General features: G+C 40.5%; 1 protein-coding gene across 2 annotated transcripts; it reads left to right on the top strand.

The window, feature by feature from the left end:
* Positions 1–3,204: 3,204 nt before the first annotated feature.
* LOC113252908 (cytochrome b-c1 complex subunit 7) lies at positions 3,205–7,862 on the top strand. Of its 2 annotated transcripts, none has more exons than XM_026495692.3 (4): positions 3,205–3,453; positions 5,660–5,731; positions 6,818–6,984; positions 7,660–7,862. In XM_026495692.3, exons 1-4 carry the CDS (start codon positions 3,435–3,437, stop codon positions 7,735–7,737), a joined length of 336 nt encoding a protein of 111 aa, XP_026351477.1. In that variant the 5' UTR covers positions 3,205–3,434; the 3' UTR covers positions 7,738–7,862. The 2 variants fall into 2 exon arrangements, with proteins under 2 accessions (XP_026351477.1, XP_044238621.1); XM_044382686.3 differs by lacking the exon at positions 3,205–3,453 and adding an exon at positions 4,100–4,189.
* The last annotated feature ends 2,830 nt before the right edge of the window (positions 7,863–10,692 follow it).

Below are 10,692 nucleotides of genomic sequence, written 5' to 3'. Positions count from 1 at the left end.
TCCTATGGGCTGGCACACTGTCCTTCTGGTGAGGATGAGGATAGAGGTTTCCCTCTGATATTCGCAGGCCTTCTAAAGTGGCAAGACCTCTTTATTTTCTTCAAAATGTTAAGAGTTTCTGGAGTATCCTATGTTATTATTCACCTAATAACTACTATTCATGTAGATAATGCTACAAAACACATTCCATTTTGGATGATCCGCACTGTATCTTCCTGAGCATAGATATTCAGAGTTGCCCACAATTGGCTACTGAGAATCGGGAAAGGAAAAAGGATTGGGGAGGTGGGAGGGAGATAAGTAAAGGGCAATGAAACATAGTAAAAGGCCATAATAAACCTCTGACTTATTGCCAGTATGCAAAGATTTATTACAGTATGAACTGATACTCTTTTTCCCATTTATCATGTAGACATGTAATCCTGAGCTAGTAATTTCTCTGGGTCAGATCCTTATTTGTAAAACAAGGCATTGTGACTTCAGCTATCTGCCTTGGGATCACAAGCTTGGCTTGGGTAGTTAACACTGGTGGCTTCCAGCGAACCACCCTGGTATTTGTTCTTGTCCCCTTCCACACTGACTCTGGGCTAATGAGATCTGGGCCCTGAAACATTATCAAGCAGAAGCTAGACAAGTCCTTGCACACTGGGGCCTGTCCTCTTGAAACATTTGCTCTTGGAACCCTGAGCCACTGTGTAAAGAGGTCAGGTGACTGTCGGAGAAATGAGGTGGACAGAAAGAGGTGCCTGGCCAAAACTCAGCTATTCCAGCCATGCCAACCAAGTACCAGATGTGTGGGGGAAGATAGACAATTCAGCCTTAGCAGATACAACATGGAGCAGAACGATCCAGCTGAATTCAGAACTGGGATAAAAAAGAAAGACACTAACTTCGGGGGCAGTTTGTTGCGCACCAGGGTTCTGTGGTGTGCTATAGGTCCGGAAGCCTTGTAAGAAACTAAATTTGTAATTGATCAGGGCCTTTCAGTTAGGTATTTTATTCATTTGCCCAACAGACATTTGAGTTCCTAAAATGCAGTGGTGAGTGTGGCATAGTTACGGGCCTTCATGGAGTTCTCTAATGGATGAGATCAATACACAGGAAACAGGGTTCAGCTAAAAAACAAAGCATGGAACCATCCCAAATGATCTCTCTATGGCTCAGAACCTCATTTTGCCCTTATTAACAAACCACTTGTATCAGTCAGAAAAGGCTACAATGAACGGTCCTAAAACGGTTTTTTTAAAGATTTATTTATTTGAGAGACAGCATGAGCAGGGGGATGAGCAAAGGGAGAAGGAGAAGCAGACTCCCTGCTGAGCAGGAAGCCTGATGCAGAACTCCATCCCAGGACTCCAAGGTCATGACCTGAGCTGACAGCAGATGCTTAACCAACTGAGCTACCCAGCTGCCCCAAACCTTAAATGGTTTAAAACCACAGAGGTTTTGATCCCATACATGTCCTACTCGGGACCAAAAAATTTATGAAGGGAAATTTATGAAAATCTATGAAAGGGGAAAGGAATGTGAGCACAAGCAGGGGGAGGGGCAGGCAGAGGGAGAAGCAGGCTCTCCATTGAGCAAGGAGCCTGATGGGGACTTGATCCCAGGATCCTGGGATCGTGACCTGAGCGAAAGGCAGACGCTTTACCGACTGAACCCAGGTGTCCTGCAATGTGAATTGCTCTTAAAAACTGATCACATTTTTCTTGGCCAAAGCGTTACATGGCCATGCCTAGCTTTAAGGGAGCAGAAAAATGCAATCCTACCCACGTGCCAGTAATCAAACATAGTATTTGAATCAATACTAATGACTGCCAGCAAACATCCAGGAGCGCTAGGCTCAGTACCTCTAGGAGCTGGATTTTGTGACAGTCTTGGGCGTCTGATCTCTTGACAAGGTCTTCCTTCTCTTACCACCATCACTGTGTAACCAGCAAGCTGAAACTTAAGGGTAATGAAGCAACAAGGGTTTACTGAGTACTTCTTGCAAGGCAATGTGCCAGTGTTCAAATGTATTGCACTTCTTCGCATCTTTCAGACTTCACTTTGGCTAGTGTAGTCTGGGAGCACACATTCACCAGTTTTTAGTGCAGCATACAGGACTGAGTAACATGAGAATCTGGTGGCACAAAGAAGAAAAAAGGGGAAGGCAACAAAAGTTGAGAACTGGAATGTGACTAAGACCATTGACTCTAACCTTTTGAATTGACAAGGAGATGGAGTTCTATGTGGTCCCAGTTCTCAGCTTAAGCCTGAAGAAAACAACAGTAGATATTTGTGGGTGCTTGTTATGGATTGAATTGTGTCTCCCCATAAGTCATGTTGAAACCCTAATCCTCAATGTGATGGCATTTAGAGATAGGGGCTTCATAATGGGAATAGCGTCCCTGTAAGATACAAAAGAGCCTGCTCTGTCTTTGCTGTGTAAGGACACAGTGCGAAGGCATTCCTCTAAAACCCACAGGAAAAACTCCCACCTGAAAGTGACCATTCTTGCACCTTGATCTTGGGCTTTTAGCCTCCAGAACTGTGAGAAATACATTTTGTTTTTTAAACTATCCAGCCTGTGATGTTTTGTTATGGCAGTTCGGGCTGACCATGACAGTAATGGTGGTAGAAGGTCACTAGTAACTTAATGAGTCAGTCACACTATAATTGTTTCTGTCCCTAGATTTTAATGCCTTAGACTTAACATGTTGGGGCTGAGACGTTAAAAGTATACTTTTATCTTAAAATCACACACAAATTCTGCTATATATCTTAGATTTAGCATTAAAATTTTTTTTGTTCTGACCTACCCTTCCACGAAAATGGCTTGGTGTAGACCTTAAGCTGGAGAAACCTAAGGTCTAAAGGTTAGTGTCTCCTGGATTAGTATTGTGGTATATGGCCCTAAAATTAAGGAGTCCCAAAGTTTTACCCGGATCCTCTGATACCAGAAGATAAATCTGGATTCTTCCTGGCTGTGTAGTCTTGGACAATTTATACAGCCTTTTTGAGCCCGTTTCCTCTCTACATTGGGATAATCATGGTACTTACCTCAGGGATTTAGAACTAAATGAGAGAATTAAAATGACAATACGCAGGTAAAAGGTTTAGCGCACAAAGGGCGCAATAAATACTCTCTAAATTCTCACAGCTCGTCCATCACAGAACCTAGGCTAATGCCCCTTATTCATTACCTAATGTTCTTCCCATCAGGTCACATGAAATGTTTCGTGCAACGGGGCGCGCAAAACACTCACCCTACTACATTGGCATGACGTAGACGGGTAAAACGCCAGCGGCAGGAGCCCCAAGTCGGCTACCAGAAACTGCGCCTGCGCGGGCGTCCTTCCTCGCCCAGCGACGCGACAGGAGGCGCCTGCGCATTGGGCCCAAAGCGTCCTCCAGGACTTACCCAGCAGGCAACGCGGCAGTCTCGGGTCAAAATGGCGAGCAGGCCTAGCGGTAAGTCGTTGGTGACCTCTCTGACAGGCATTGCCACACTCAGCCTTTTATTCTTGCAGCAATTTGCTCCGCTTCCTCTGTCCTAAGTGGCTAGGTGTGTGATGTCAGCGAAGGTGGAGGCTCCGCTCTAGCCTAAAGGGCGCCTTTGCCCCCCACCCTTACTGTCCCCAGGCGGGGCTCACCTGAAGGGTTGAAGGTGGATCTGCTGTGAAGGTGCCCGCGGTGGCTCCGATAGTCCTGCCATTCCAACTGCCCGTGCTCGGCAGGCCTTCCCCTCGGCCTTAGAAGTGTTCAGGGGCACAGGGAGATAATCAGTGCATGACTTTCAACCAAAATGAACCGAGTGCTTGCCGTGAGTCAAGCCCTGTCGTGTGCGATAAATTCTCCGGCCTGTGTGACGAGGGAGATATTAGTTTCCCTTTTACGCTAATCAGGTAACCGAGGCAGAGTGACCGGAGGAAATAGGTCTGCAAACTTCCTTCTACGCCTCGCGCTTCTCAAACGGAATTCGGGGCAGCTGAGCCAGGGTTACAGCGAAGCTTCAGATTAATTAGGTTTATCTGGAACGTCAGCTCGGTCTGTAGATTTGGAGAAGTTTGTATTTACTCTAGGCACTAAAACAAACATACTTACTCTGCAGTAGAATACAGAGATTACCGGAATATTTGAAACAGATCGTGAACACGAAGAATTTTCCCTTCCCCGCACCTTTTTTGCTGTTCGCTGCCCTCTGGAGGTATGAATTGGAGTAGCCTTTAAATAATACTGGTCCTTTTCTCCTCGGGCTCAGCAGTGGTGAAGTTATTGGGAAACATCCGATTGCCGGAAAAATCCGTTAATCTAAATGACATTGAACTTTTTTGGGGGGTTGGGGGAGACATTTAAGAATTCATTGCTTCATTAATTTGACAAATATGGAAGGCACTCTGTCCTGTGTTTGAGAACTAGATAGACCTGGTCTCAACCCTCTCACTAGCTGGCTCTGATCTTGGAGAGGATAGGTTCTGTAAGCCTTATTATTCTGCGAGGACAGGTGTGTTGTAAATAAACCGAGCTAATGTGGGTAAAGCAGATAGGATAGTAACTAGAACACAAGTGTTCAATGAATATTAATCATCACCATCAAAGGAAAATATGTATGTAGGTCATTTGTTTTCTACAAGTATGTTTGTAGATTGTTGACTCTTTGGTACTTGTTTTTCTAGAAGCAATCTTCTACATGGTGTTTAATTTTCAAGGAGATTTACCAAGGCTGTGTAATCTGTGATATGCTAAGAAGTAGGGATGAGTAGGGGTTGGAATAAAAGAGTTTGCTTTCATTCCTTGGTGAGAGAATAGCCCCAGACAAAATTTTTAAAAGAAAATTTAAATTTACTCTATCTCCCCCTCTTACCACATCTCTCTTAACGAGCATCAGGCACTATAGTGTTGCCCTTAGTCCCTACTGGGTTATCCCATCAGGCTCAGTCCTCCCCCAGAGAGCTTTGGCATTACCCATTTCTTCTCATTCTCATCCTTTTTCAAATATCTATTTCCTTGTTGGAAAGTTAGCTACTTGGGAGGAAGAAAATGAACGTCTTCTACTAATCCATATTGATATTAAATGACTAGGTAATGGTATCAAAATCCTCCCAGAAATATGTGTATTTTTAAAGAGGGTAGCCAAGTGAATTAAAAGTAATGTAGAATAAAGATTTTGGAGGATGAAGGTCATTGAGACCTGCCAGCCTGTCCTGAAGTCTTACCTACTTTACATGTAATTCCAGCTCCGTTGATAAGAAAAGTTTACACTTATTTCCTGTCATTTATTTCTGAAATTACAGAAGATGGAGGAGTTCTGAGTTCCATTCCCACACCCTACCCTTCAGTTCTGATGGTAGCAGGGGTACATAAAAGATGGGATACTTGACATGAGGAGGCTGGAGTGCTGATAACTGCTATAGATCTTTTGTACATCATGTGCTTGAGTTTACCCTTTTTTCCCCTGACTTGCTGCCCAGTTTTTTTTAACCTGTAATCACTTTTGCTCATAGATAAAATAAGCAGTTTTTGTCTACAGTATACAGAATATACACTTCCAAAAGGAAATTCCTTCCTATGTTTGCATTCTCTAACAAGGTAACTTACAAGAGTACTGGTTGCTTGCCTATCCAGGTGATCGTATAGTATAAGTGAATCGTAGCAACTAACAGTGTGACAATATCAGTTGCAGCATCAGGCCGGTGGCTGGAGGGTATTCGAAAATGGTATTACAATGCTGCAGGGTTCAATAAACTGGGTGAGTATCTTTTTATTTGCCTTTTCTTGGTTTTTTTTTTTTTTTTTTTTTTTTTTTGCTTTTTCTGAGAATAGTCCTTTTGCAAGAGTTGTTATGATTACCAAAAACAGCTTAACTAATTGTACCAATGTACTAGAAAATTTTTAAAATTAGGCCATATTTTATTGTCCAGTCATTTTTAAAATTTCTTTGAGAAGAGAGTAATAGAATCAATCACTTCAGATGTTTGAGGTGGAAATAAGTTATGTTCTTGAAATATGGTCACAGTACATTTTCCTTATACGCTCCCCCTCCCGACTCCTTCATTTGGCATTTGAAAATTTAAGTTATATGAACTTTGAAAGTAAGATTTCTCAAATGTTAAAATTGTCAAATGTTCAAATCATCGGATACATGAACTCTTTTAGAACTTTAGAAGTTGCCATGAACTTCATCTTTTTTTAATTGAAGCTTGACAGAAGCGTCATTAAATGTTACTGGTTCATTAGTGCACTGTCATCTTAAGGTTCTTTAATACCTTGATCTCAGATTCAAAGTATAAGAAAGTAGAGATGTGATTTATTGATGAGTGTTTAAAAACAAAGTAGATATTTTAGATGTTTTAAAATTGTTAGATAAAATGTGAATTTTGTGAGTGCATTTTAAAAGACTCATATTGTTTCTACAGTACCGTTTAAGAAATAACCCATTATGAAGGGAAGGAGAAAATAAGATAAAATCAGAGAGGGAGACAAACCATAGGAGACTCTTAACTATAGGAAACAAACTGAGGGTTGCTGGAGGGGAAGTCGGGGGGGCATGGGGTGAGTGAGGGATGGACATTAAGGAGGGTACTTGATGTAATGAGCACTGGATGTTATACACAACTCATGAGTAGCTAAACTCTACCTCTGAAGCTAATAATACACTATATGTTAATTAGTTGATTTTAAATTAAAAAAGGAAATAACCCATTATTATGTACGAAATGCACACAACTTAACCAAGTCTTAAGTTATGTTTATGACTAAATATATTTCACTCATTTTTTAAAAATGTCTGATTTTTGAGATGTGTATTCAATCTGACTCTTGTTTTCTATCACAGGGTTAATGCGAGATGATACAATACATGAGAATGATGATGTGAAAGAAGCCATAAGAAGGCTTCCTGAGAACCTTTATAACGACAGGATGTTTCGCATTAAGAGGGCACTGGACCTGACCATGAGGCATCAGATCTTGCCTAAAGAGCAGTGGACAAAATATGAGGAGGTAGCTCAGCTTTTATGTATCTGACAATGTTGGCCACTGAGCATTGAGCATTAGAAACAGAGAAGCACATTGCTTTGTACAGTGCTTTAGAGTTCTTAAAGTTGTGTCACATAAATACCCTCATGGCAGTCCAGTGAGGTTAATAGAGCAAATGTTAACTCCATTTTAGAGATTAATACTTTGTGACTTAGAGGTGACATGATTGTTCCAAAATCACTAAACAAGTCTCTGATATAGAGATCCAGGGCTAGAGTGCAGATCCTCTGTTTTCTGGGTCATTGTTCTCCCTCTACACTCTGCACCCTGCTCAGATGAAACAATGGTGGTATCCATGTGATCAGCCCTGCAGTAGCCCTCTGGCCCCCAGGAAGGACTCTGAAGTAAACCCTCACCCCTTGAACTGCATTGAAGCTAGGCAAAAGCTTCTACTCTCATATGTTCTTCTCTTGCAGATTTTCCCCTCTCAACCTATCAAAGCCACTTATTACAATATCTTTGTGGGTTTTTACATTTTAGAAAAGCAGATTGTTCTTAGTCTGCTTGAAAATACGTTTTCTTAAGTTGGAAATAAAAATTAATTTTGGTGAATTTCTTTTGTCAAAGACTTGTTTAGTGTTTGGGATATATCAGTATGTGATGCCTACATATAATATTTTTCTTTTATTCATTCTTTAGGATAAATTCTACCTTGAACCATATCTGAAAGAAGTTATTCGGGAAAGAAAAGAGAGGGAAGAATGGGCAAAGAAATAATCATGAAGTTGAATTTGTGGTTGCAGTTGCCCTCAAACTTTTTAAGTTGAGTAAACCTGAAATGTACAATTTAGAACTATCTGAGCTGCAAATGTACTACTTTAAATAAATGTCTGTTGTGATTATTGTTGGAGTGTTTGAATTCTAAATCTTAATAACTACTGAATTTACTTACCTGTTACAATTCTTTCTAGACTTCTAAGATATTTTTTAGTGTTTTATTGCTTCCTGGAGCTCAGGCCACTTTAATCAGTTTTCTTCACTGGTTGGACAATGTCTTAATTTACGGAAGGATATAACATCCTTGCAAGTAGAATAGTCACCTTTATATTGCCTTTGTAGATTAGCAAGGTAATTAGAAGCCCCCTCAGGGCCTCACTTGGCAGGGATGGAGTAGAGCAAGAAACAAGTGCCAGTGAGTTTACTGCGTGTGAAGCAAACCACCGTAACAGATTGGCCCTCAGAATTTACAAGTTACCCAATGAAAAGAGACCTCTCTCTTTTCACCCCCTTGTTTGCCAGAATTGGTAAACAGCCCTCTCCAACCACTGTTCTCCGAATATTCTTGATTTTACATCCTATCCTTTTTTAAAAAGTTACATACGTGGTCCCAATATGGGTCTGTGTATGAAACATGTATGTGTTCTTGTGTTAATATGTGTAATAGAAAACAAAAACTAGACATTAAAGAAATTGACAAAAATACAAAGTTAAAGTGTTAAGGTTATAATTTTAAATATAAATTAGAACCATTCAATAATGTCATTCCCACCCCTGAATTCTAAAATGCTTCAGTGGAAGGAGCTGTATAGGACATGCAGCCTGTGCAGGGTTCCACGAGCCTCTGCTGTGTGCGAGAGAGCATCTGATTGGGATCCTCCCTCGGAGAACAGAGCAGCAGTGTGAAAAGCAAGTTTGGGGTTATATTTAAAATTCCTAAAGCAGAATCGAAAGTGTATATATTTTTTTTCACAAAATGAGTTATGACATTTGATAGTCATTTATGATTGACTTTTACAACATGAACAGGAGTATCTTCAAATTTTTTCTAAAATATCTAAAATATTAGAAAGCCACATTAAATTCTCTAGGAGCTTTATCTTTCACATTCAGAGTATTTTCTGAAACGCCTAATCATTTCTCGCCAATTTTTCTTAGTCTGGTCCAAGTTGCCTGAATCCTCATTTGAGAATGGTCTTGGTCATGGTAAAAGCGGTTCTCCTTTAACATACTGAATATTCTATAAGATTTGTGATTTGATTTTGCAGTCCATTTGAGTTATATTGTTGGTACAGTATCACAAATCACAGAGAAACAAGATGGCAGTAGATGCTAGTGTTGGGGAATGGTTTAGTGAGGTACTATATATGATTAGTCAGTTACTGTTTTTTGTGTCAAGATACTTCCTTATCAGGCCTAATGAGGCAACTAAGATAAATTCTCAGACCCAGATCCCAAGGACCACCCAGTGTTTCAGTGATTCAATTTCTTTCCTTTCACATCCTTTCGAATTTGAATCTCATATGTTCCTGATGGGTGTTACAAGCGTATGACCCATTTGGATAGCATTTTGGCAATATGTATCAAGAACTGCAAAATCTAAATAATTCCAATAGCAGCCACCATTATATTGAGTGATTATGATTATTTTACATGAGGCACTGTTCACTTTATGATCATTGATCTCACAATAATGCGGTGAGATAGGATTATTACTCCTTTGCAAATGAGCAAACTAAGGCTTATTTACAGAGGTCAAGCAAATTGCCCAAGGTCATGCATCCACAGAAATAGTGTATGACTCCAAAACTGTGATGCTGTGCTGCTTTATGAAAAAGCTGTTTATTGCAGCATTGCTTATCAGAGTGAAAAATCAAGCAATGTCGGTTTTCAATAATAGGACATGCTTAAGTAAGCTGTGCTGAGTGGGAAAAGTATATTTATGAACTCGGAAACTTCTTGTGATATTATATGAAGAAAGATTTAACTAGGTGAAACAAAATCCCCAACTCTTCATTAATGAAAGATGGGAAGCACTAAGGCGACAGTGGTGGTTATCTTTTAATGAGTAAGGGTGGTTTAGTACTTTTCCTTTTCTCTGATGGTTAATTTTTAATAATTGAGTAGCAATCACTTTAACAGTAGGAAAGGTAATAGCAGATATTTGTGTTCTTGGCATAAAAGCTGTAAGTCATAGGATCTCTTTACTTACCTGAGCCCCCTGCCCCAGGGGCTCTAATGGGTGAAATGGTAGCTAGCAATAAGATTGAATAATCTTTCTAAAACATGTTCAGGCTAAATAAAGACCAGACTGAGAAACAGCAGGCAGGCTCTGCCCTTGTATTTCCCTTGTTGCCAGTGAATTTGCTAGTATGGTGAGGACCGAAAACCACTCAGGGAAGATCAAGACCCCCTGGCAGTTCTTAAGAAAAAGATCAGGTCGCACCGGGAGGAGGTTTCAACGTAGTCCTGCTTGACGGAAGAAGGTTGAGAAAACAGACTGCCCAGAACCCCTGTTTTTTTTTGTTGTTGTTGTTTTTGGTTTGGAAAGTAGTTTGTTTTTGTTTTTTTTTTTATGATTTTTTATTATATTATGTTAGTCACCATACAGTACATCCCAGGTTTCCAATGTAAGGCTCGATGATTCATTAGTTGCGTATAACACCCAGTGCACCATGCAATACGTGCCCTCCTTACTACCCATCACCAGTCTATCCCATTCCCCCACCCCCCTCCCCTCTGAGGCCCTCAGTTTGTTTCTCATAGTCCATAGTCTCTCATGTTTCATTCCCCCTTCTGATTACCCCCCCTTTCTTTATCCCTTTCTTCTCCTACCGATCTTCCTAGTTCTTATGTTCCATAGATGAGAGAAATCATATGATAGTTGTCTTTCTCTGCTTGACTTATTTCACTTAGCATTATCTCCTCCAGTGCCGTCCATGTTGCAGCAAATGT

Source organism: Ursus arctos, unplaced genomic scaffold (genome assembly GCF_023065955.2).
Source record: "Ursus arctos isolate Adak ecotype North America unplaced genomic scaffold, UrsArc2.0 scaffold_6, whole genome shotgun sequence".
NCBI lineage: Eukaryota > Metazoa > Chordata > Mammalia > Carnivora > Ursidae > Ursus > Ursus arctos.
Note: the sequence above shows the minus strand (reverse complement) of the source record. Positions and strands in the feature narration are given on the sequence as shown.

What these genes read in the sequence shown, in the direction of transcription:
- LOC113252908 (XM_026495692.3), top strand. An exon ending in TGCAGGGTTCAATAAACTGG is followed by an intron (nt 5,732 to 6,817) that starts GTGAGTATCTTT and finishes TTTCTATCACAG; the next exon opens with GGTTAATGCGAGATGATACA. An exon ending in AGTGGACAAAATATGAGGAG is followed by an intron (nt 6,985 to 7,659) that starts GTAGCTCAGCTT and finishes TTCATTCTTTAG; the next exon opens with GATAAATTCTACCTTGAACC.